This window comes from Echiichthys vipera, assembly GCF_963691815.1.
Source record: "Echiichthys vipera genome assembly, chromosome: 5".
NCBI lineage: Eukaryota > Metazoa > Chordata > Actinopteri > Perciformes > Trachinidae > Echiichthys > Echiichthys vipera.
The window spans coordinates 12142074-12169726 of NC_139830.1; the positions used below are offsets into that span (position 1 = coordinate 12142074).

Consider the following 27653-nt stretch of genomic DNA (forward strand, 5'->3'; position numbering starts at 1 on the left):
TGAGTCAAACAGTTACTTTATTTATGTTCAGGTAAAAACATGAACCTGATGCAGTAAATTATTGCAGATCTTAGAAACCAGCACATGAACGATTGGGCCAGGAGAACATACAGTGGCGCCCTCCCCTGGCCACTGACTGCAGGTGCACACCACGGTTTGTTCCAAGCCAGCAGTGCAAAGAAAAAAATAATAATCAACTACAGCAAGAAATAAAGACAATATAGAAAATTAAAATTAAAAAAAGGTAAAGCAGACATTCTCACCTCAAACAGGGTGTGAAACTGCATATAAACTTTATTCCATAAATGAACTTGAAATGCTATCTGGCCATGAAACAATAAAATGAGACCAGCCAAATTTTGTGCCCAGCTACATCATGTGTTGAGGGTTGCTCAGAGCTTGGACTACCAAGATAACCTTACACATCAGGTAGGGCTCAACAGAAAGACACTAACTCTATCAAAATAAGAGCAAAGACAAAATTTACCTGATCAACACATTGGTTACACCTCTTCATTTGAGCTGAAGCTCTCTATAATAAAGGAGGCCAGAACACAATCTCAACTTGGGTAGAGGGGAGAGAAAAAAAAGATAATATGCGATCATCACTACCCGCATTCAACCAACTGCAACTCTCGTTTTCCACAACTTGAAGCAAAGACACACGGAGGGGGGGAAGCCGAACCAAAATGCAACACACAAACTGGGGCCAATATAATAAGAACAAAATGCGAACAGACGAACTGAGGGGAAGAGACGTGAGAACAAAGAGCTATTCTATCAAATGTGTAGAATGAGCAAAGTCTGCAAATTTGTCTGTACAAATGATCTTTGGAGCTAAAGTAAACCTAGCTTGCTCAATGGACCCCCTGTCCCCCACCCTCCCTCCCCATCCTCCCCGACACCCAGTGATGTTGTCCACCACTCAGGAGAGGAGACATCCCTTTTTTAAATATCACATAGCAATGCAATTTAAAATGTCACCCAGATGTTTTCATCTTTTTTTTAACATTACTCAACTACTGATATAAGTTTTACTCTCTCTTTTTTTATATTTTAAGTTCTGTGAGTCATGGAACACTTCCATTTTTTTTAACTTTTTTTTTTGAGAGACCGGGGCAGCAAATATATATTTAAAGTCTTATTTTTTTCTGCAAGCTGCTTTCTCTAACAAGAAGGCTGTACATGTAGCCTTAATGTATGTGGTTACAAAAAAACTAAGAAGGAAGTCATGATTTCATCAGTCGCTGTAGAAGGCATTTGAATGTGAGATGTGGAGAGATCAGGAAAGGTGGAAAGACTGCTGGCCCTCACGGGCCGCAATCAACAGTTTCTCTCGCATTATCTCAATGCTGGAGTAGTCAGGCAGCTTCAGGTAGTTGACACAGGTCATAACTGATGGGAGGAAGTCATCCGGGTTCTCTGTCGACTCAAATGTCTTCCTCACAATCGTCAGAGGGGGGTTCAGGCTCCGGAAACCTAGAGAGACACAAGAGCAGCACAAGGTTTCAGGCGCAGATAGACACGGTTTCACATTTTATACATTCAAATAAGCTCAGAAAATATCTATTCTGGCTAAAGCGTGATGATATTAAGCCAGGGATCTCATTGTGTGTTTAGACATGGCTGTTTAGCAATTTGACCTTCTTTGATGCATTTGTGTTTGTGTGCGTGAGGTGACTCACCACCGACAGGCAGTCTGGGGCTTCCTGTGACAAACTGTAGAAAGAGTCTCTGCTGCTCGGCATCGAAGCTGCTCAACACCTCAAACAGGAACCGGACGGCACGACTGCAAACACATTAGAGGAAAAATACACATCAAACACGTTTTTTTGAGGCGCACGTTTACTAACACCAATAATGTGTTATTAGGGAGTCAGAAAAGGGAGCCTGAACATTTCACAACATTACGAAGGAAGCAACTCCAGGTCCATGGACCTCAGCTAAGTTACAGCTAGCTGGCTAACATTAGCTTGCTTGCTAGGTTAGCTCACTGAAACCTAAGCTGGCTGTGCGGCAAGAACCTGCCGTCGGTTGGTCTGTGGCGTTCGCTGATGCTACCGTTGTTGTAAATAGGATTGTAACTAATTTTACAGCGTTCTACCAAGATGGTGCCGGTCACCAATTCAGTATCCACCCAAATGTCTCCCCCTCGGTTCCTGAGTTATGTTGTTGAATAATAGACAGAAACATGATGTCACAGTGAAGCTGCCATTTAACCTTTGGGTATAAAATGTCATCACTTCATTATTTTGTCCTTTTAGATATTTGTGTGAAGTTATGTCAAAATCAGTGGAGGAGTTCTGGAGCTATGGCCAAAAATGCATTTTGTAAAGTCACAGTGACCTTTGACGTCAAAGTTAAATCTGTGCCCTGCAGGGATTATCGTGCGTGTCCACAAAAACGGGACGGAGGGGAACTTTCACTGGTGCGGAGACATAATAAAATGGAGTTTGGTCTCACCTGTCATGTGTGTAGCCATGGTCCGGTCGACAGCACTCCATCAGCGTCTTGACGTCCCACGTCTCAGATTTACTACCACAAAGCAACTGGTCAAGCTATGGGAGGAAAAGAGAGACAAGGGAAAAAAAACAAAGAATCAGACTTTGCTGGGGCAGGAGATGCAACCCTAAAAAAAATGCCTACTCGTTTACCAGCAAAAACATGGTGGTTAAATGCTACTGACTTGTGAATCAGATATTTCTATTGAATTTAGAGTGATTATTCAAAACTTCATGAAGTTGTAAATGTTTTATTGACATGCATCATATAGTCAATTGCCATGAAGGACTTGGAGGAACGAACATAAAATGTGCTTACCTCCTCTGGATAGAAATACTGCAGGTGGTGCAAGGGGAAGACTGACTCAAATCCCTCCCTAAATGACTCAAACTGTCTGGACACTCCTTCATTTAGAGTCCAGTACACGACCAACTGGGGGGGAGGAGAAAAAGATTAATCTTAAGAAGAACAATATTAAGACAAACAAAGTATGAAACGGAGTGTGAGCTGTGAGAACAATTTCACATACCCTGAGGTACTCCTCCAGGTTGTAGATTGTGACTGCGAAGTCTTTGCCGCCCTTTTTCAGCTCAATGTTGGGGAATCCGGGCAGGGTGAAGTCCAGACCCAGGTCCTCCACTGAGCACCCGTTCATGTTGAGGCTCTCCAGAGCCTGCTGTAGGGTCTCCCTCGTCTGTTAACAAAGAGACAGAGGGCGAAACATTGGGACAGTATTAGGGGAATATATTGAGCTACAACTAAGCCCTATGTCATTACATGATTGCTGTTGCTGCTCATGGCAGAGATGTTTGGTCTCTGGTTTTTACCTACTCTATTGTGTAAATGTCTTGAGATACCATATTGTTATGATTTAGCACTATAAATAACATTTAATTGCATTGAATTGAGTGGCTTTTTAATTTGTGATGTGTAGAGGACTACAATGGAGACTGATGATGGACTTTGTCGGAGTGCATTAAAGCAGAAGTCCTCTGTGCTGTGCTTCACCTGTGATCGGTCCTGTTCCAGCCTCTTTTTCTGGCGGATAATATCCTCCAAGTGTTGGATGGACTTCGCCACACTGGGGTCAATGTTCACCAGGTCATGGGAGCTTATAGACATCTCGTGCCGCAGCATCCACTTATAAAATGGCAGCCCAAGGGGCAGGTCCAGCTGGGAAAAGGAGCAGGTGGAAAAGTGGTTCAGAAAGTCAGTTAAAATAAAACACATTTGGCAACACATGTACATTAAAAGGTATGTGATGTTTAATGCTGCATGTGTCAGATGTCAAGGACCAATATTTGAAATATCAACAATGTGTTTACAACTTGATGATGCCTAAAAGCTATTACTGCAGCAGGTCTAATAAGAATATTTCACCACTGGCAGAAGAGAATTCCTAAATGCCAAGGCTCTTTTGAAAACGTTTTAAAAAAAAATAATATAAAAATCAAGGTTGTTACCAATCTGAAGTCCATAATGGCTTTGGCCATCAGCTTTCCCAAGAAACGGAACTTCATTTTGATTTTGGCTATGTGTGCTGGTTTGGTTGTCCTGCCAAAGGGAACAGCAAACAGTCCTCTGGAGCTGAACATGTACTTAGTTGCCTCTTGGCTTCCTGTTGGGGAAGAGACAAGTAAAATTACTACATATACTTTCACACAAGCATTCATTTTAACATTCAGTGCAATCTTATTTAGAGTGGAAATTGTCTAATCATGGGCCCATCAATGAGGTAATCCCTGAATTAAAAATGTCTAACCAAATAGTGTGGGAAAAATAATACTTTTAGTTAATTTTACTGTGGCAGTGTCATGTTGTAAAAAGTCATCAAATACTGCTTCTCATATTCTGTGTGTGTGTCTCTGGGGTTTATACCTTTAGGATTGGCCAGCGTGACCTCTTCACCCCTCCACAGGCCAAGATCAGCCCGTTGGAGCTCCTGAGACACCAGAGCGTAGAACTCCAGAGTGGGGCCAAGACCTGTGCCAACCTGGAAAAAGATTAAAATTAGATCACCTCTGTACCATCTTTGTATTTAATTAGTTTATATTCTTAGGTGAAAGAGCTGTTGCAAATCGGTGGACCAACACATTTGCTGAACAGAGAGTTGGGTCGCACAACACAGATTTCTTTGAGGGGGAGAAGAGTGGCACAGCATGGTTTGGATCCATTGCTAAGCAGCAGCCTGTGTAACTTCCTGTCAGCTGATGTCATTCACATACACTGCTACAGGAAATAAACACGGACTGTTTTGGAACGTTTATGTTTACATCTTTGAAAAGGTCCATTAGAGACGCTACAGGTACCTCGTTTTCATACTGGATCTCCAGCATTGCCCTGGAGCTACCGAGGTCCTGCATCACAGACTCAGCTTGTTTTAGCAGCTCATCACGGTTTATCGTCCTCTGAAAACACAAGACAAGAGGGGAGAGAAATGAGGTTTAAGCCAGGTATGGGGAAAAAAAGCTTATGGAGCTATTCTTAAAAACAAAAATCTGCACCAAAATATGAACATTTCAAAAAGAAAAAAACTATTCTATTACCAACAATTATAATAATTCTACTTCCATTCAGATACACTGTGTGTACAGGTGATGGAATTCCATAAGATGCGACAGAATAAGTACATGTCAAATATGGCAACACAATGTACCTTCTTCCTGTCAAGACGTGGTGCAACTCTACTGTCCTGAGAATCTGATTGGTTGATCTCAGGGTTTGTGTCCAGTAGGCGTTGCATTGCTCTGTCACGATCAAAGGCAGTTACGTAGAATAACATCTGCCGGGTGTCGAAGGGAAAGAAGAAAGGACTGTAGAGAGAGAGTAATGTGTGAGAACCAAGTCGTATCAGCCAAAAACTAACATACAAATACAGGTGAAATATCAAATTCTAATTCTTCGTTTTTGGTTTAAAGTTTAAAAAATTTACCAAGTCTTTCCAAGCTCAATGAGCCAAGTAGGGATGTTCCCCGTCATGATGACCAGCGGGTCTTGTAGCTGACGGTTAGCTTTGGCTGTCAGCTTACTGTTTATGAACTCACTGGTAGGGATGATTTCCTTACACGCAGCATTCTGCAAAATAACCAAAAACACTCATGTTACTTTTATTTCTATAAATATACACACACTTGTGAAGAACTGACTACAAGCCACTGCCATCTCATTGTTATTGTTTAGGAAGGAGACTTACATCATACAAGTAGAACCAGTATCTACTGATAGAGTGCAGGACCCTCAGCAGCAGGTTGACCTCTAAAGAAGGGTCATCAAAGGTTATGGTCTCTGGTGGCTCCGAAGTGAGGTATGTCTCTAAGGGATTAATGACACTGGGACACACGCCATCTGGAAGTGACAGGAATAAACAGTAGTAATGAAGTTGACTGTACAGATTCAGACGTGGAAGAAATAGATGATGTTTGACTAAAACAATGATCACATGCTTGTTTACTTGACCTGGTCACTGAACTACTGCTTTTTGATTCGGAAATCAAACTCAAAACCATTACTAGGAATTCCCCAGTTAAAAATATAAAGTTATTAAAACAGTTTATGTAAAGCACCAACAGTTGTAATGTTTCAGAGCTAGTTAGCAATCTTGAACTTCGTTTGAGAAATCCTCCGCTATGAGATATTTTAGATTCTCACCATGCCACAGCTCATCCTGCTTCTTGGCGTTGCGAGGTGAGGTTTTGGTGGGAGCAGTCTGGGCTCGGCCCCTCTTTCCACCCACAGCGTCTTTGCTGCCGTCCTCATCCTCTCTCACAGGCTTATACCTGTCAGGAAAGAAGGCGGGCCATTTTGTCTCTGTATGCTTTGATGAGCATGTACATATCAGTGTTTACACCATAAACAACGCCTCGTTTCAATTCTTCACCTTTGTGACAAGACTCTGGGTACCTGGACATTTTATGGAGTAACTGCACTAAGGCAATTCAACTATGGGTGTGTACATGTGTGTAATTCACTGTAGAGTATATCTAAAAACATAGCAAATAAATCTGCATGGCTAGGCACTGCTAGTGTAAATGAGGAGACTGCTTTTCTTTTACATATCTGACATTTCAAGGTCTGGCTAATGAGATTCAAACACCCAAAAATGTTGCTCCTGAAGGGGCAGCGGAGGTTAAGGAAGTTGCAAAATGTAGAACAAACTAATTTTTAGACACAAGACATCTTCTGTAGTATACCACAGGGCTCCAGACTGCGACCAAATGGTCGCATTTTGCAACCAAAATGTTGTGTGACTAATGTAATTGGCTAGTGGGGTTATACTTTACCGTAGGGCCTAAGGCCATGGCTAAAACAAGTACTATGCAAAGACACCTGCAGTACCACCACATCTCTCTGCTAAAATTAACCCCCCTGTAATGAAAAAACTGACATTTTAAAATAGTGCTTAAAATCTCGTCTCGTCTTGTGAACAAAGGGTCTCGTCACACCCCTTATCTGAATGTAGGTTTTTTTTTTAAATATATTGTACTGTAATGACAGCGATGGCTCTGTCGGTTTTCCTTCTATGTTGCATCTTCAAAAGTACACAATAAAAATATGACACTGAATTTGAAACAGCACATTGTAATTTCTTAATCTACAATTGATTTACCGTGTGTGCCCCTAAAACTTTCAGTTGGGGGCCACAGTGCTCCTAGTGAAAAGTCTGGTGCCTTGTAACATACAGAACCAGTTAAAAAACTTAACATAGCAGTTACCATATCGTGTGCGTTTTGGTCCAGATGCCAGCTCGCCCAAGTGGGTTTGCTTCATCGTCTGTTGACTCCCTTTCTTCTTCTGCCTGAAGACTGTACTGCCGTACGGCCTGGTATACGGTCATGTTGTATGGTAACAGGTGGTCACCAATGTAGAACTGTAGTCTGTGACGCACACTGCCAGAGTTCAGGAACTGCGCCGCCTGGGTAACAAATGAATGTCATATATGGTTTTTGTTGATAGTACAGAAGTGATGGCAGAATCCAGCTCTCAATACAGATGATAAAGTGTGTATAGATTTCAGAACTAGCCTTATTTGGCACAAACAATATCACATACCAATGACTCATCGATTTCATCGTCTGAACCATCGTCATCACTGTCTTCATCCTCTTCTCTGATTCGGCCGTACCCTGTACAAACAAGATTTTTAAGTTAGCAAACCAATTAAAGAAAGACTATATCCCATATCCCGATTTAAAAGCGGTTAAAAATGCCAAAAGTCGTCATTTGGTCAGAAAAAAACAAGTGCCATAGGAGAATTCCTTGTTAATAAAGCTACTGGTGGCCGCATCTGTATTAAAGGAGGCACATGGTAGTCTGAGACAGTCCCCCACCTCTGACAACAAGATATCTCTCAATGGCTTGCACCAGGGCCAGCGGGTCTATCTTCACAGGGCCGCCTTTCCACTGTTTAACATTAGTGCAATCTGGGTGTCTCTGCAGCTGACACTTGAGCTGATGTGTGTTGAAGAACTTCAGTGCCTGAGAGCCCCTGGAAAGAGGCATTTAAAAACACAATTTTAAACACATATAAAACCGTACAGTTTCATAACTGATCATAAACGTTTAAATATAAAATTAGGTTAATAAAAACATGAACAATAAAAGCTACAGACCTGCTGCCATTGCCGTTGCCACTGGGGAAATCATGTACTTTGACGGGGAACTGCTCCATTTGGCTCAGGCAGCTGTTCATTTTGTGCACCAGTGCCAGGTATGGACCATTCTCTGTTGGGTCCAGACGACCTACAGGCTCCAATCCTGGAACCTGCTTACAGGAAGAAAAATATATTAAGACTGCCAAAGTCATACATTCTTTGACAATGGTAATATAACATGTTCTAGTCACTCACCGGACAGCCAGCGAACACATGGAAGAACCTCTTAAGTCGCACGTCGCGGCTGAGCAAGTCCCTGTCGGTGTTGGAGGTCAGGTAAACAAGGAGCTGTTTCACCAGCCCACTGTGCTGGATCTCAAAAGACGACACATCAGACTCTGATACAATGCTGGAGATCTCCACCAGACACTCCATACCACCGTCCACCTGGGAAACGGGCACACGAACACATCATCTTCACAACAACTTCTACAACAATTTCAACTTTAAGGACAACATTTAAAGCAACAGTATGTTGTTATGCTAAGCTTGCTGTTCAATAATGGGGGGGTGGATGTTTTACCTGCAGGCTGAGCTGCTCGGTGGCTGTGCAAAGTCTCTGGAGTACATTCAGTGCAGGGTTGCTGCCATCCACATTTTCAGAGTTGAAGTAGCGCTCCACAAACTTACTTGCCTGTTCTTTGATCCAGGCTTTTATTTTGTCTCTATAAACCAATAGCAAAAAAACACTTTGCATCAATCACAAGAAAGAGAGGGCTGATGTGGATAGTAAAGGGGTGAAAGACAGTAGACGTTCATCATTAACTCTCATCATCGTACCTGTTATTTGAAATTGAGTCCTTGGGAGGTGCCCTTGCGAGGCCACTCACCCCTGCTGTGCGTGAGGGCTCTGAGTTAGCATTGTTGGTCTGGGCACCCAGTTTGCCCCAGGTCTTCGGATTAAGACTGGCCAAGAAGGATGATTTGGGTGACTGAGTACTTGTAGGGCTCTTGGCTATAAAGAACCCAAAAGGTAGATGAGGACAATTATCTATGGGTTAGGAAAATTATATCCACAACCACAAAACCTGGTAGAATTACAAACGTACATCTAAATAGTAGGCCATGTGCATTTTTCATGTCTCAAAAGGCGTCTACTTACCCTGATTGTCTACTTTATCGTCATCTCTTGGGGGAGAGTATTTGGGTCTTCTGGGCCCTCTTTTAGGTAGTCGTTTCCTCTTTAGGACATCACTTAACCGTCTTGATGGAGGAGAAAAAAATTATTATAATAATGCTCTTGGGTGCGTAAAGAAAATGATGTCTGCCCATCAATTACAATAACAACTGACAAGCATACATACACCAGTATACAGTGATCAAATTAGAAGTTGTTAGTGGTTTATTAAGCAATTCGTGTATGCTAACATTTATCAGTTTCTAAGAATTTGTAAAGCTAGTTGTCAGGCCCACAATAAGCTGTTTTTAGGTGATTCAACACAGGATGCAAGGGCAATTTGTTTTTATGAGGATAATTTCCTGTGTGACACTAGCGCCGGGCCTGTTTTAGAAACATATTTTTAAAATGTGTCTGTAAACAGCCAAACCAAAGCCACACATGGCCACATACTCACCCCTGTGGGCTGAGGTCCAGTGAGTCGTCCATGCTGTGCTGGAAGCTGGGTGAGCCCAGATCAGGAGTTGCATTATTAGCCAATGTTGTAGATGCAGTGCTGATGGTGGTAGTGCACAAACTGGCAGTACCACTAGGGCAAGCCTTTGGGGGACTAGTGACTAGAAAGCTCTCAGACTCGGAGAGGTTCTTAACTTGGTGCATCACACCTGGAATAGAAAGGAGAAAGATGGGCATTAGAAATTTCCTTCAAAAATAGCACAATACCCAGCAACGTCTTGCCAGTTAGAGTTTCTGCCAAGAATTACACAGCTTCAACAGCGCCTCAAGACAGACATATTGGCAGAAGCATACGGCAGAGCCGCAACCGGGGAACACAAACTTGCTGCTTAACTGCAAACAGCTCAGTTCAGTTCCGACTTAAAAAAGACAATATGGCTGTCAGACTTGGACAGTATATGCGTTACAAACCGCTCTAGTGGAGTGTGAGAGGGTGTAAAAAGAAGTATGATTATTCACTTCTTACCTTCTCTTCTGAAATAGACACTGAAGACATCAGGCAGCTTCTGCATGAGGATCTCAGCCATTTGCAGAGAACCCACTACAATCTTCAGGTCCTGGCTGGATAGCATGGAGGCAATGTGACTGAAAAAAAAGATAGGTCAAATTACTTTCAAATCATGCTTTTGAATTACTATATCTTTTTAAAATAAGCTATTAAACTTCTTTAAAGAAACCTTCCAATCCTGCTTTAATGTCAATGTAAAAAGTAGGCCACAGCGCGGGCACTGATACCTGGACACAGAATGATTCCTCAGCACATCCTTCAGCAGCTCTGCATCAGCAAAGTAAATGATCCTGAGGATGGCTCTAAGGCACTTGTGTCTGACAGCAGGGCCGGCCGATGAGCTGTACACCTCATACAAGACCCCAAACAGAGTTTTGATAAAGCACTTTGCCAGCTCAGGGTCCTCCTTCATCAACTGGGCACGTGCATCTTCTCGACGAACCTCCTGGTGACTCCCTGGAGACAGACAGTAAAAAGGTCAGGTTTATTTTCTCAGCCACGCTTCGTCTGTCACAGCTCAGCTGTCAGATTCTGGAGAAGCCATGTTACACACATCAGGTAGACACATGCACACTATTGGAAAGACACAGAAATACAACCTACTGCAGCTTGCTGCTGACTTCTCTATCTTAGATATAATCAGCTGTAATTCTGCTTTAACACAGAAAAAACTGACATCAACTTATCAAAGTGGGAGAAATGGGCAAATTAGCAAGAATCTGGGTGACTGTCCATCGACTTGCACTTAGTAAATATATAGCAGTAAAAATACCAACAAAATACTGCAGCTAAAAAATTTTTTTTTTTTTTTTTCCATGGAACCAGGTCACTGTTGGAGTGGTAACTGATTCCAAGCCGATTACAGCTGCCATTCCACTCATTCAGTTACCATTTAAGGCATCAGCCACAGAGTGCTTCTGGTTTCTCATTAGTTTTAAGATAAAATACAATACAATACACTGTCATCTTCACACAAATCTCTGTAATTTGAAAATATCTGCATTACCTGTATTAGGGTTGGCAAGAGGATTTGGTTTCCTCTGGATACCACGTGCTGTTCCTGTGTCTTCATTTATCTGCTGCATAGAGTTAAAGTCAATTGTGTACACACGGCCCAGGGTTGACAAGCTGATCTCATCCTCCCCGTTCTGGTGTGCTGTCTGCAGGGCAAGATAATCACCAGATACGCCCAACATCAGTATCTCATATGGATAAGCCCCGCATATTGGTGTGTGTAAATGTATTGAGTGATGCTAACACAATGTAAATAGACTGGATGTTGTCAAGTAATGTGATGCAACATTTTAATAGATTAAGTCCATTGTTCATATTTCAAATGGTTATCTTGTAGTGTGACAAGAGGTCCAGAATGACTGATCTGAATACGTTTTAATAATTTAACACTGATTATATGCATTGGGAAATAACCCATCCTGGTGCATACCTCCAGCAGTGACACATTTTGAGATTTCAACGATACAGAAAGCAGGTGATAAATACATACCTCAATGATGCGGCTGTCAATGCGGTTGTAAGGATGCCACAGTCCCCGGTCATCCCTCCACTGCCAGATTGCTCCCTCTGTCGTCTGGGCACTGCCCTTCTTCAGCATTACATCAACTGCAAAGATGCCCTCTCTAGGCAGACAGGGCATCAGCTCACTGAAAGAAGAAGAGTGGTTTGAGAATGCTAAAAAGATGTTTGATGTAAATTCAGTTTACCTGTCATCAAGTGAGATGGGTTTGAGAGGTCTTTAAATAATTTTACTCAAATCACAATTATCATTGTCAGTTGACTACTGTGGAAAAACAATTGTAACTGTGGTTCAAGGTCTGAGAGAAGTAAGAGAAAAATTTGACACTGATATGATGGAACATTTTGTAGATCTCCAAGTCTTTTCATAAGTCAGCTATTAGAATTTTCTATCTTCCTCAGTTTTTAAAAAAAATAACCCTGTTAACTGTAGCCAGCAAAATGTACAGGGTTATGCCCCCAAACCCCAAAAACCTTAATATTTTCAGCGTATTCAGGATATTGTCCAGTTTGTTCTTAACCCAAACCATAGAGAAAAGAAGTCAGGCAAATAGATGTTACCATATGAGGGAGGTCAGTTCATAGAGCTCCTGGGGGCTCCGGGGTACCAGTTCAATCTGCTCCTGGCAGCTGCCATTTGACGCACCACACAAGAGGAAACGCAGAGTTTCTGCTATGTCTGTTTAGAAAAGGTAACAAAAATATTTCTGCTGTCAGCTGCCCTGTTGTAACACATTATATAATTTCACTACTCCTAAAAGTCCGTTCAGAATGAATACAAAACACATTTTAGAGGCAGTCAATGAGATGCAAGTTGATGTGAACAGAAATGGATTTAGTCTAGATGGTTAAAACAAAGGCAAAGGTCTGCTCAATATACAGCATGTCTCAACTATAGCATGTGTACCTGCAGACAAAAATCACAAATACACACAGTTGGGTGGGTGTAGTTTGCTAGCTACAAGCTAAATGTTGTACTGTCACAGATCCTCATCAGTCCACACGTTTGCCTAGAAATTGCTACAAAATGCATTTTATTAGAATTGTGAAGATGTAAAATCTTAGCTCACACCAGGGCTCAACTGATCAGTGTACTTTATATCAAATTAGACAATGTCACTGACATCTCTGTAATGCCTAATTTCCCCTAAGGGAGAATGGGACACATCCAAAAGTAATGCTCGAGTGTTGCTTGGGTTGCAGTAACACACAACAAGGGGTTACAACCGAGTGTGGTAGTTGATTGACAGGAGATAAGAGCTGTTCGTGTCCAAAGCTTATTTAATCAGTGAGACCAGGTTCCTGTAGTGGAAGTCTCAGATATATATTGGTAAACAAAATGTTGTTGTGTCTGAATTAATAACATCACCTGGAGAAACATACAGCTGTGAATTTCACTGCCTATATGAAGTAACATTACGCCTAGATGAGTGCTGGTTCCAATGCTGAGGTACAGTTTTTGCTGTGATTTAATTGCAATAAATGGATAGAAAGCATGCTGAAAAAACAGGTTTGTATCGACTTTTAAATTGTTGTTTTCTGAATTTAGTTGGGATCAAACATCACATCAATTTCAGAATTTACAGGGTGCAGGTCATAAGTGAGTGGCAAGGCTATGACCTATGGGTGGGTGTGTGTGTGTGTGTGTGTGTGTGTGTGTGTGTGTGTGTGTTACTCACTCTGTTTCATAAGCTGGACTGCCAGGCAGGGACAGTTAGAGCACATCAGGGAAAACATGCGCACAACCATGATAAACATCCCCGAACTGAGCACAGGTGGGGTCACTACCAGCAGCTGCTGAATGTTGGTCAACAGGTCCCGTGATGCCACCTCCTGCAGCAGGTTCTGTTGATTTAAAGATACACATTATCTGGGAAGTTGGATATCAAATTGAGAAGACAATAGCAATATGTCAAACACAAAAATGGCAAACATGGTGTTAATTCTTAAAAACAGTTGAGGTACAAACCTCCTCATGTTGAAAGTTGTCCACCAGTCTGGCGAAACAGAGGCAAGTGCTCTCGACTGATTTTTTATCCTGAAAGAGAGGTTAATGAATACAGCTATTAGTTTAGCAAATGTTACAATGATAGAAATTCAAAAATATTTGAAGAAACAGTATATGGAAGTTATGAAATAGTGAACTCTACATGGCAAAACTACTATTTTGTGCCTACAAAACTCATTATTAGGCTGTTGCAACCACTACTGCTATGCACGTGCCGGGGGCATGCCCATTGTGTGAGTCTAGTCTCCAAACTGGAGCACTTTCTCTGATATCTAGTAGCACAGCAGATGGGTTTACAGTTGAAAGCCTGGTGTGTTTGAAACCAAACACCGAGGGCCGTGACAACGCAGCCAGAAGAGGTGGCTTCTTCTCCGGCCAGGAGCTAGGCTTCACCTTGCTGCTTCGCCGGCCCCTGGGGCAGTAAAGTTCCTATTACTGCAGGCACCCCCTCTCTCTGGTTTCACGTCAGCCCATATCTTTCGCTCTCACTGGCTCTTGGAGTCCCCAACAGCGCCAGATATTTAGCCTGCTTCGTAATGTTGTTGATGTGAGGCACCAGCGAGACGCTCAGCTCTTTGTAAAGTTCACACATCACAGAGCCAGTGAGCTCCAAAAGTGGTCAGCGAGCGAAAAAATGGGGCCAAAATAATGTAGTGGGCACTTGGCAACCAAACTGTAACTGCCACAGAAATACACCAACGATGAGAAGAAGTGACAGGAGAGCCGCTGTTGCATAGAATCATAATACAAACACCGGTGACTTTCTTGCCCAATCTGGCGACTTCCCAAATCCTCATCCATCCTATAGAGAAATCTGTCGACTGTTTCTGGTGTTATTGGAGACTTTTGTGGTGTTTCGGACACTGATACACGAGACACTGTATCGTCATCGAGCGGTGGGTGCTACTGTGAGCCCCACCCCTGTCCCAAAGCACTCACAGGTGGGCACTGTCTCGCTACTTTTTGCGACCTTCTTGGCAACATTATTTATAAAAAGCTACTAGTGACCAATTTAGCGACTTATTCAGAACATCAGGGAAAAGGGAGAAATATATGGTCGGCCTAATTCATTCACGTGCGGTCACTCATAGTATAGTTCAATATACAGTCTGTGGGTCTGTGTCTCTCTCCACGCAGCAGCACTGTTATTTGACATCACGGGGGTTAGTGATCCGAGGTGGGGAGATGACGGAAAAGTATGCGGTCTCGCCGTCCAGACGACAACGCCACGGGATACGTTCTCAAATATTCCCATTCTGGTACCTGGTTACAAAAAAGACAGTTTTCAGGCTCCAAAAACACCGGCTGCGTGTGGATGGTCGGCCTCACCGAGACTAAAGATGTGCGGTTACAGGAAAACACGTCCTTGTGTGGACAGGCCCTCAGACACACCATGGATTATTGCCTGATTTGGCATCTTAATGTAACAGGTCTATTTCCATGTAAATAGAGTTGCTGTGGCTTGGCAGCACAGACGTGACTTGGGCGGAGGTGTCGATGACGAGAACTGCCGTGCAACCCACAGCCGGGAGTTTAAAAAGCAGGAAACGGCTGATCACAGAAACGAGAGACATCTAAATATCGCCCGTCATGATGAGCAACTGGAAAGCCTGTGAAATCTGTGAGATCCTGACCATCACAGGAGAGAAAGTGCTAACTTTCGACCACAGGGCTAACTTCTTCCGGCAGATTGTGTTGTACGTCTCTGTAAGCCTGAACTTTATGTTTCACGTCACGTCTATCCCAGAAAGCCGTATTTTGGGAAAGGAGGAATTTGCCTGGCCGTAAATGTGACGGGAGTAACGCACCTGGTGTGTGAGTCTCTGAGTCAGGAGTGGCAGAGAATCAGCAACAAAGTGAAATTCATCTGGAGTAATGCTCTGACAGCAGTTGGCTGCAATGGCCAAGGCATTCCTCTGAGCATTGATGCTGAAGAACTCTAGGTAGAGGAGGCAGTCAGCGAGCCCACCCTGTGAGGGATAAAATGATAACATTATTGTTATGTATAATTGTAGCTAATAGAGACGGGACGATTTAAGAAAAAGAAAATACACCTACAGCCTGCAAAATGGCTTTGCTGTGTCGCCTTGACAACATCTCCAGTGCAGTCAGGGCCTGCTCTGCTACGTCAATGAACTGGATCACCTGAAGCTGCAGACAAGAAAGTGAAACAATAGATAAGCATATCAAAAAGCCACCACAGAGAATGAAGAAGAGATTAAGGACAGATAGAGTACACACCTTCTCCAGGAAGACAGGAATAGCATCGACCACCACAGCAGAGGATCGAGGGAGTGCCTCCATCATATATGTGAGTGCACGGGAGGCATGATTCATCTGTGTGCATGGATCAAAGGCATGAAAAAAAGCAGTGGCATTACAAAAATGAATGACTCAAACTAAAGACAACTACATTTACAGAAATAAAAGTTCATCATACTCACAATATCAAAGTTATGCTCCATTTGTAACAGTGTAATCTGGGAAAGAAAGTATTCATATGAAATCAGAATGGTGGTAGTCAAAGATCACAATGTTCAGCAAAAATAATTTTCATTCTCTATAAATTTGATTTGATTTTCATGTTGCACAAAACAATATATGCATACTCAGCAAATTAATGTGTAGGCAAGGCATAAAACATACACAACAGTCAAGCACACTGGAGAGGTTAATGACCAAACAAAATAAGACTAACCAAAGCGGGCACCACACTCTTGACCGGGAATCCACCAAGGGTTTCCTCATTGCCCATCACCAGCAGCTGGCACATCTCAATTGCAGCTTGGAGCTGCTGAGACTCGTCACCTGTGGCCTGCAGGCCCTGTAGTAGCTGCTGAGCCTTGGAGCCTGGAAATAGACAGGCAGAATTTTTCAAACATTATTTAAAGCTTAGAAAAAAAAAAAGAAGAACAGTGATGTAAGCGTAAGATGGTTGTACTCACTCGCGCCACTGCCAATGGTTCTGTGAAACAGCTGTGACATGCGGGGTCCAAGTGGCCCAAAAAGATGTGGGGGGAGACCCCTGGCCTCCAGTAGGGCTATATGGATAAAAACAGCAAGGTTTACAGAGTAATATATAAAACTATACAAAATATACAAAACTATTTAATTATAGAAAAAGTAAAACTAAACTAAACAAAAGGTAAAACTGAGATAACTGTTTGTGAAGTCTTTATACTCGAAGCTATAGCATTAAAAAAACAGGGATGTGTACATTTATTTATTCTCTAAAATATCGTGACAGTCTACAAATGCTGAATCTTTGCAGGGATTAAGTGGACAATCTGGCAGGGTGTATTAATGTACCTTGAAGCCTTCCCATTTCAGAGTCATCAGACTCACTCTCTCCAGAGGTGGTCATGCCCACAGCTCCAGCAACTGAGCTTGAAGCTGGACACAGAAACAATATTAAAATCAGAATTCACAGTAAAAGCTAAAACGGTAAAGAAAGAAAGTGAACGTTTAAAAACCCTTGTGGGTCTGAAGGTTTAATTCCCAAACAAATGTAGTAAAGAAAATTCTTGATCATCCATAGATTTAAAAGCATATAAAAGTAGCACGCCAGGTACCTGAAGCCCCTTGTGATGCCTCATCAGTGCGAGCTGCTGATGAGTTGGCCCCATCCTGGTTGTTGTCCGAGTCGGCCATTTTCTCCTGTCGGCGAGCGTCGGCTGCCCCGCGCTTGCCCAGGCCTGAGCCCCGCCGACTGTGATAGGAGTAAAAACAGATTGTCAGTATGAGTGCCAGCAGACTAATCACAAAGTATAATGCATTCTATAGCCCATTCCACACAAAGCAAACAGCGTTACAATAAAGTTACACCATAAAATCGGCTTTGTTAGACGAAGCTATGGGGATATAATGCCGCCCCAGTACGTGATTTCACATAGCAACTGGGATTTCAGAAGCAACGGTTAATCAACCACTCAATCTTGACCTGACTTGCACAACGTTACGGTGTGTCGTTCTGTCCTGTCAGCTGTCTCGTTCACACAGATGTCGTTTGCCGCTGCTGTTGCTCTGTGAATATCTCCACTGCTAGCTCAGAGGTGCAACAGATTCCTGTTCCCGGTCCATCATCGTACCGTACAAAGCCATGGTTCCCTTTTTATATATCTATTTTTATGCTAGGTATCAATGATAACTATCGTAAATTTGGTCATACAGAAGGGTGAATAAGGAATCAAAACAGTAAATACAAAATCCAGGTTTTACGGTTAAGCCTGAAAAGCCCATTTATAGTCTAGTGCATCTCCATAAAGAAGATACCCTCACTTTATTGGGTGCACCTGTCCAACTGCTTGTTGTTTTTCTAATTTTCTAATTTCTAATTAGCCAATCGCATAGCAGCAACTCAATGCATTTAGGCATGTAAACATGGTCAAGACGATCTGCTGCAGTTCAAACAGAGCATCAGAATGGGGAAGAAAGGTGATTTAAGTGACTTTGAACGTGGCATGGTTGTTGGTGCCAGACGGGCTGGTGTGAGTATTTCAAAAATTGCTGATCTACTGGGATTTTCAGGCACAATCATCTCTAGGGTTTACAGACAATGGGTCAGAGGAGAATGGCCAGACTGGTTCGAGCTGATAGAAAGCAAACAGCAACTCAAATTACCACTCGTTACAACCAAGGTATGCAGAAGAGCATCTCTGAACACACAACACGTCGAACCTTGAGGCGGATGGGCTACAGCAGCAGAAGACCACACCTGTCAGCTAAGAAGAGGAAACTGAGGCTACAATTTGCACAGGCTCACCAATAGAAGATCGGAAAAACGTTGCCTGGTCTGATGAGTCTCAGAATTTGGCATCAACAACATGAAAGCATGGATCCATCCTGCCTTGTATAAACAGTTCAGGCTGGTGGTGGTGGTATAATGGTGTGGGGGATATTTTCTTGGCACACTTTGGGCCCATTATTACCAATTGAGAATCGTGTCAACACCACAGCCTACCTGAGTATTTTTTCTGACCATGTCCATCCCTTTATGACCACAGCGTGCCCATCTTCTGATGGTTACTTCCAGCAGGATAACGCGCCATGTCATAAAGCGCAAATAATCTCAACTGGTTTCTTGAACATGACAATAAGTTCACTGTACTCAAATGGCCTCCATAGTCACCAGATCTCAACAGAGCACCTTTGGGATGGTGGAACGGGAGATTCGCATCATGGATGCCTGGATCATGGATTATGGACCAAACTCTCTGAGGAATGTTTCCAGTACCTTGTTGAATCTATGCCACGGAGGATTAAAGCAGTTCTGAAGGCAAAAGGTGCTCAAACCCTGCACTAGCAAGATGTAGCCAATAAAGTGGCTGGTGAGTGTATGTTCAATTAAGGATTCTACTTTACATACAACGATCATGACAGCTGGGTGCTCTCCCCAGGAGTTTGATGTTAGCTAGGTAAACCTAGCTAAAACTAAAACAGTCCTAATACAATACGCGTTAATATATCCAACTTTCATCAAGGTTATAATGTTCAGTGTGTTCATGGTCATTTTGGAATGCTAAAGTTTGTGGAGCTGCTGAATACTGAATTTTACAGAGTTTTTTGCTTTCTTTTAGGCATCAATATTTACACTAGTCTACATTGAGTCATCACAGCGACATGTACCTGGTGCTGGCACAGGAGCCCGTGGTCTTCTGGCGTGTGCTCCGCCGAAAGCTGGGGAGCTCTGCTGGAGGAGACTCGCTGCGCTTCTTAGTGGATTTTCTCAAACCTATGATGAAAAAAGCAATTTATGACTCACCTTTGGACTATGCAGCAACACTGATATCCAATTCTTTTGATAAATATTCAACAATGTAAATCAAAATCAGTGTGATATGTGTGGTTTATAGGACAGATAATATGAAACATTTGTCATTTAGATACAATAACCACCACAGGCATCCACAACAAGTTTCAGAGAATACTCCGGTTGAATTAACCAACACAATAGCATTAAAGAATCTTATGTTGGCCATGGTACCACAATAGAAAACATCCTTCCTTATGATAATTGCTCTCGTCTGTGAAACTGAGCAAAGACCGATGAGATTAGTGTTACTTCTTAATGTAGTAAAAGCTGTAGTGTTGCCCGTTTAGAGACCTCTACCACTGACTAGATGGGTATTAATAGTAACCAAACCCATGGCCCTATGACAGGACAACCTTCATGCTGGATCTGTGACTCATAATTCTGTAGTACAAAAATAAACATTGCGAAAGTTTAGACCAAATTAGTTAAAGATATAAGAACTATAATTTCATTTTGTTCTACTTAATTTGATCTTACTTTTGAATAATACTAAAACAATAAAACAATTCCTCACACAAATCACAAATTCCCCTGGGATTCTTAATAAATCTAAAACTATCAACTCAATGCAACCACATATATTTTCCTATCGTTTAGGTGGCAGTAACAATACTAATTCAACATAATCAAAAAGATGTGATACAATGTAAAACCACACAGAATCACTGGAACACAAGCAGACTGCATTGTATAGGGCTACTCACCATTGCATCTGAAATAAGTCAAAATCTATGCATCTTAAAAGATGTTAAAGGCTGACATATGAAAATATGGAGAGACAGATGAAGTTCTTTCCTCTTGACAGAAGCAGCTTATGAATCCGTCCCTGCCCTCAAACATACCCCTAGTCAGCTGGCAGGCCAACAAGCTAAGCCAACTTAGGAGGGGTCTCTCCATTTGGGCCATTGGCCCATGGCACAGTGCCTACCTCAGTTTCTATCCGTTCACCCACCTAAAACAGCCTGACCAGACACTGACCTAGATGGCTTACACTCACTTCACCATACACACCACATTCCTACTGTAATCTCTCTATGTATCTGACTGATCTTAACTGTGCAGCAAATTTCCACTACTCATTAGGGGTGGGTATCAAACCTCAATACTTCTTAAGTAGTGACTAAATATCAGGTACCAAAAGTTAGTTATGTTTTTTTTGGTCAGATATCGCCTTACTGAAATCCGTTTTAAGTTGATTGTCTACAGATTCAAGAAGTTTTATTCATCCCGAGGGAAATTACTGAATGCAGTACTAGATATAGGTTTTATTTAAAGTTCTTGTATGGCATTTTGTGTTGCTGATGCATTTTTGTCATATATATATATTTTTTTGTATGTTTTTACAGAGCCATGTATGGTATCCTACAAATTAACCTTGGTACTGGTACTAGAGCTTGACTAATTCATATGTTAATATGGTAATTCAAGGTGTTTTCACACTTCGTCAGTTCGTATGAGTTGATAGACATCTCTCCAGGGTCAAACATTACTATGTCTTCTCTGCTCACAGAGACTTCCCTCTTGCCTCTCTGTCTGTGTCCGTCTCCAATTTTATCGGCAGCTGATTTGCGCAGTACATCTGGTAGTTGGGTCAGATCACGTTCTCACCACAAACAAAAAGTACCAAAGCATACCAGAGTTAGCTTGTAACCAGTTGAGTTGTTTTGGTCCGCACCAGATTGCGATTGTTGCATTCACACCTGCCCAAAGGATGCGCACCAATGGGGTAAACGCGACAGGGGTTGATTCAACCAAACTAAACAAGTCAGGTGTGAAAAAGCCCTCGGAGACACTATTGACATGACAGTCTGGCCAACTGAGACTACTGGAAAAAAGGTAAGATTCCCTAATCTCTGCATTAATAACTTAATAAAAAAAACCTGTATTAATCTGCTCTTAATTGGTACCAAGCCTCAGCTGTCACACTGTCGCAGTTGTTGAAAAAGTAGATACTAAAAACTGCATAGACTGCTAACCTACCAACCTAGCTACTAGCATAATCCCACAAAGCCAGAATACATATTAGATCAAAATGCTACCTCAACACTTGAAAGCATCAAAAGAAACAAAATGCAAAGATAAAAACATTTTACTAAAAAGTATTTCTGAATTGGTCTACTCTAGCTGAAAAATAATACATTTGCTCCACACTGACAATTCAGCGACCAGCAGTATTTATGAATTTAGCCATTCTCCAGTTTCAGGCTAATGGTACTTAAGTCTGAAATCTGAGCCAGCTCACCATCTCAGTGAAGCCCACAGTCACTCATGAAAACGAGATATGCTAGTCAACACACACAAATACTCTTTATTTTATGCAGTATGTCAATTACTGTATTTTTATACAATGCCTGTACATCATAAGCTACACAGATGTCTGGATAAAAGACTTTGGCTGCATCCAAAATCATTCCCCATTTACTATATAGTGAACTATAGCTTCAGTCCGCCATTTTATTTGAGTGTCCGAAATTTAAGTGTGCTGAGGCTCAGAAGGTAGAGCGTGTTGGCCTTTAATCAGATGGTTTGCTCCTCCTGTCTGCATGTCAAAGTATCATTGAGCAAGAAACTGAACCCCAAGCGGGTTCCACTAATGTATGAATGTGTGTGTGTGAATGGTTGAATGGGAGGCAAGTTGTAAAGCACTTTGAACAGTAAGGTTTAAGGATGCTAATAAGATGTAAAAACTACACTGCAGTTGAGCGGTTATCTGGATTACGTCTGTGGCAGTTGTGTGCTGGAAGGTGTCTCAACTGGGCAGTAGTTACACCTAAAAGAGTGAGCCTTTGTCAATGATGCTGTGATGCTGCTTAGATCACCGGCTGTGACATTTAATCTGAGAGGTGTAAAGACCATCGAAGCACATGAGAATAATGTGTTGACCCTCTACAAACCAATCAGAAACCTGTTTAAACCCCCCCCAAAAATGCTTGCAGATACTACTCTCATCATACGCCGTAAAAGACAGATTATCTCAGACTGTGGATTAAAGTTAGCATTTCTATTACGAACAGAGAGTATCCATACACAGCTGATGTGACTCACTTGCTAGTTTAGCTTGCAATCCAGATGGCCCAGGTTTGGAAGTCTCAGTTTTGGAGGATCCGGGCAAGGACAGTTTGGGTTTTGGCAGGTTGACTTTGGGGTTGAAGCGTGCTGCCCACTCAAACTTTGAAGAGCTGGCGGTTTTGGCCTGCTCCTTGTCGCGGGTACTACGGCGTGGGGAGGGGCTTGAGGCTGAGCGAGAGCGCCGTGCCTTGGTCTGATCTTTTCCCTGTTTGACTCGAGCACCCTGCGTAGTGCCGCTGTTGGTGCCTGTGGTGGAGGAAGAGGAAGAGGTGGAAGCAGAGGACGAGGAGTCTGTCACGTTGCTACACCCAGCTTTGGCTGAGGCGGCTGATTTAGACGCCAGCTTGGTGGGTTTTGCAGTTCTGCCCTCGGTACGATTGGGGAGGGACCCAGCGGTGCTACTTAGACCGGGTAGGGAGTCCGCTTTCTTCCGTTTCTGGATTGGTGAGGCCCCAGCGGCCCCGCTCTTCTTGCTCTGGCCTCGACCTGACGATGCAGGTGGTTCTGTAGCAAGTGATCTCTTCTTGGACTTAGCTGGGCTTTTCTTGGTCTCTGAGGTATTGTCTCTGGGTGGTGGGAGCGATTTGGGCTTCTTGGCAGGGGTCGGTCCAAAGGTACTAATTAGGTCAGGAGCTTCGCTTCGCTTCAGCCCTCGAGTGCCTTCACTCTTTGACTGGTGGCCTGATCGCTCTTGTTCAGATGTCCCTGCAGCCTCAGGCTCGTCTTGCAACACAAATGAAGCCACGGACAAAGTAAGACCGCTTCTGCCAAGGAGCAAGAGGGACAACAAAACACAATCTTATGAAGCCCCTCAAACTGTAAAAATGTGTAACTGTAATGCAACATTAATTGTACTCATTCATATTTAGAACAAAACTCAAAAGGTGTGCAATACTGTTACGTTCTTTTTATTGTGAATTTTACTTAGTATGACACTATTGGATAGTACAAACCCTACATACACACATGCACACACAATAAGCACCAAGTAGAGAGGAAGGGTACCTTCTTGAGCTGTGCCCTCTGGACTGGCCAGTGGCTGAGCTGGCTGTGGCTTTGGAAGCCTTAGAATTAAGTCTTCTACTTTCAGGTGGGGAATTTGCTTTATGTTTTACCTGCTCTGACTGCAACCTGTAAGGTTGAAAATTAAAGAGCAAGTTTGGGTACATGTAATCAAGCCACATAAAAAAAAGATCAATCCCTCAATCATTTTTGACTGACTGTCATTGACACCTCTGGAGTAGCAAGAAAAACTGCTATAACAGAGTTAATCAGCAAATGACAATGATCAAAGAACACAAGATAAGCTCCTTTGATCAAAGAGGCCAATATAACAATTTAGCATCAAGTTAACATTCCAATTAACTGCAGACATAATCCCTTAACTAAGTACAAATATCTTCTAAACCCCCCCCCCAATTGAGTCTCTATTCTTAAAGGAACCCAACTAATTTTCCCCACAAACCATGATAACTACCTCTTAATGGATTGAGATTTTAATTTAAACTGGGAAATTAAGTGAGATGGTAGACTCACCTTCCTGCGACTGTGTGGTCTTGTGGCTGGGCCGCAGCAGTGTTCCTCTGTGAACGGCGCAGTGACCCCCCTGGATTGGAATTAGGCCGGTTGGACATTGGCACCTCTCTCCTGAAGGGACATACCCTTTCTAGACACTACCATTCACTGCAATAAAAGAGAGAAAGAAACCTTGTAAGAATACTGACAAAATGCAATGACTTGTATTTATACTTTTCAACTACCACTAGGTTGTCTAGTGCATGGTTTAAAATGGTTACTTTACTTAATGTGAATGCAGATGGAGCATTTGCATCATTAATCTCAAGATCACATCTCTAGCTCATTTGAAATGATCAGGGAACGACTGTCTCACCAAGTTCCTAAGATTGTATATCACAGGAAGATACAAACTCACACCAGAAAACAGCAGACAAATCCCATTACTGACACTACCTATCGTGTAGGGGCAAAACAGGCTACCAGAAAGATCATGACCTAGGAACTAAACAATTCACATACAATAAAAACTGAGGGGATTACAGATAATTGTATAAACTATATGTACAGTAGATTTGTATAATGAAAAATATTTCATCATCCTTAAAAAACAAGTTTGTGTGTTTGGCCCATTAACAGGAGGGACAACTGGCATTAATTAACCCAATAATAAGAAGAAGAATATCACTTTACATTATTAATACAACCCTCAATTTATTCTAGTAATAATTAGAATGGTCACAGACAGAAATAAACCTAACATTGGGCAAACTGTAAGCCAAATGTACCACACAAAAACATTTTAAAGAATATTAACAGTAACTGATTTTTTTTTTTTTTTTAATGGCAATAAAATATATTTACCTGACCAACAGAGTTTGGTGTTGGGGTAAGTTGTAGTAATAATTTCAGTCATGAATGATAAAAGGATGGATTGAGAGAACACACACACACACACACACACACACACACACACACACACACACACACACACACACACACACACACACACACACACACACACACACACACACACACACACACACACACACACACACACACACACACACACACACACACACACACACACACACACACACACACACACACACACACACACACTTTTTTTGCCATTTAGAAAATAAAGATTATGAATCAACCGATTTAGTTTTTGTTGTTTTATCATGATATCACTAATAATAAAAATACGCCACATTTGGCAAGCTCATAGGGCCATTTTAGGCCTGCACTGACAGTACATCCTAGTCTTTGTTTATTCGTCCATTCTGACAACTGGTGCACCACACTCGCGTATAATGTGATTAGTTTAGCACATGAGATGATCGGCCGCTTGAAACATTCGCCGGCACTAAATTTCTTATACTACAACATTAAAACAAGTACGTCAGTGTTCACATTTTTATACCCATGATTTTAGAGAGGCCTGTATTTCTGACGTAGTTCCCTACCACCACCGACTAACGTTAGCATATCCTAGCCAGTACCATACATTTTGACAGTAAGATACGTATCTGTATAAAAACAACTCCACAACATCACAAAAGCGAAGCTAATAACCGCTGTATATCGAATATCACAGGAAGAAAACCCTTAAAAGGATAGTAATTACATACCGGAGACTCGTTCGTTAAAGTTACGTCTGCTATCGTAGCAATGGTTACATGGAAATGCGTAGTTGGCGTACCGGTGTGTCAACCTCTTTAGCTCCCTGAGTAAACGCACTGTCGCACAGTTACCTTGTTTGCATCTTGTTGTGCTATGAAACGGCGATTTATTTTTACTGAAGGGCCAACACGAGCCCTCTTGAGTGGCAAATAACGATTAAGTTCACACCAATATCAGCTATTACACGTCGAAAATGGCAGCATCGGCAGTTGGACCGTCTTTCACAAGTGGTTTAATGTAATATAACGTTAGCTTAGCAGCAGGCTACCTAGGTTTTAGCGTGAGCTAACTTGGTATTGAGGCTGCCATGATGACATACTTGGTCTGTGCCTGACGCTCAAGTTTAAAGAAAAAACACATACATGTCTAACACGCAAAGATAGCTCACCTTCCATAACTGTTTGATGAACAAATCAAAAATACACAACTGTCAAAGTCGAAATGTAACAGATCCAAATAACGCTCTTAGCAACAGTCAACGCAAATGTTGAGTAAACAAGTATTAGCTAACTAACCGCTAGCTAAGGGAATCACTAAGTTGATGTTTTCTAAGCTGACTTAAGGCCAATGTGGCTAGCGTTTTGTTAGCCAAGTTAGCCAGACAGAAAACAAGATGTCTAATAATGTTACCACCATCAAGCAACGTGTCAACAAAGTAACGTTATATATACTTCATATTTCAGGTTTAAGGGTAACCAAATAACGTCAGCAGCCTATTTAGCTCAGTATTTTAACAAGAATAACAAATGCTAATTGTTAGCATGCTAATGCTAACTCAGCCAAATAGGACAGTGGATGTTTCATCAATGACACAAATAAACACTTGGCCGTTTAGCTACATAATGGTATGCTGTTGTTACCAGTTGGTGTTAGTTAAGCTGTAGTTTATGTCGACAACAAAATACAATAAATCACTGACCTTAACAATACCGAGTTATCAACTGCAGGGCAGTCACGTAGATGACGTTAAGCGTTGTCAAATCAAACGAGCGTTACAGCTATTAGCAGCTAACCTTAGCATGCGAGCTAATTAATATTAGCGAGCCCTGTTGTCGCTGGATAACGCTTTTGCCAGCTCGACAACCTGACGGTAATGGGATTTTTTTTGACAAACAATTTACAGCTTCGTTACATCTCACGGAGTCAGCAAACTGGGAAACAGTTTTGTTAAGTTATTATATGAACAAGTTAGCAGATAGCACGGTTTACGCTAGCCTAGCAAAAAAGAAATGGCCTCTTGATACCTTTTTAGACACAAAAAAACAGGAAAGCAGGAATCGAGGTATTTTCGCAACACTGACTCTTAATTTATCCGATGTATTTTTCGATACTGAATATAATCTTGAAAGGTCCAACGATACTTGTTGTTTGGCTGAGATGTCACTGAAAAAAATGTCTATCTTTTTGTATAATGTTGTTACCTATTTGTTCCAGTGTTGTAGTTGTAACAGACAGTGCACCAGCTCCTCTTTTCTCTCTCTACCCCTGCTGGTTTCACATCAGCTGAGGGGAGCTACAACTGCAATATACATCCGCGTGATTCATCCGCGCAGGGGACTAGTTAATGCTTACTTCTGATTGTTACGCTTTCGGCATTATTTTAGCCATTTTTTATGTTTTGCTCTCTTCATTAACGATTATAAAGTCCTAAAATGAAAACGCTGCATTGGTCAACATGTAAAGATAATCACCGCAACACTGAAGTCATTGCTAACATGGGCTTATCACAAATATGA

At 42.0% G+C, this 27653-nt stretch overlaps 1 protein-coding gene across 2 annotated transcripts; it reads right to left on the bottom strand.

Annotated features, from left to right (window-relative positions):
• On the bottom strand, window positions 1-27407 carry trip12 (thyroid hormone receptor interactor 12). 2 transcript variants are annotated; one of them, XM_083913690.1, is made up of 42 exons: window positions 27339-27407; window positions 24253-24399; window positions 23722-23847; window positions 22693-23480; window positions 19461-19566; window positions 17408-17544; window positions 17145-17228; window positions 16781-16876; window positions 16534-16685; window positions 16280-16315; window positions 16077-16172; window positions 15894-15986; window positions 15644-15805; window positions 13797-13865; window positions 13507-13672; window positions 12389-12506; window positions 11799-11955; window positions 11301-11373; window positions 10522-10750; window positions 10253-10371; window positions 9728-9935; window positions 9256-9356; window positions 8934-9108; window positions 8677-8818; window positions 8349-8540; window positions 8112-8263; window positions 7830-7987; window positions 7552-7625; window positions 7215-7414; window positions 6151-6278; window positions 5696-5847; window positions 5435-5577; window positions 5159-5315; window positions 4812-4910; window positions 4381-4495; window positions 3966-4120; window positions 3511-3675; window positions 3032-3196; window positions 2821-2934; window positions 2464-2558; window positions 1686-1789; window positions 1-1479 (listed from the first exon to the last, which is right to left on the bottom strand). In XM_083913690.1, the coding sequence occupies exons 2-42, from the start codon at window positions 24348-24350 to the stop codon at window positions 1283-1285; spliced, it is 6096 nt and encodes a 2031-aa protein (XP_083769816.1). In that variant the 5' UTR covers window positions 24351-24399; window positions 27339-27407; the 3' UTR covers window positions 1-1282. The 2 variants fall into 2 exon arrangements, with proteins under 2 accessions (XP_083769816.1, XP_083769815.1); XM_083913689.1 differs by having other exon boundaries at window positions 11301-11454.
• Between the last annotated feature and the right edge of the window lie 246 nt (window positions 27408-27653).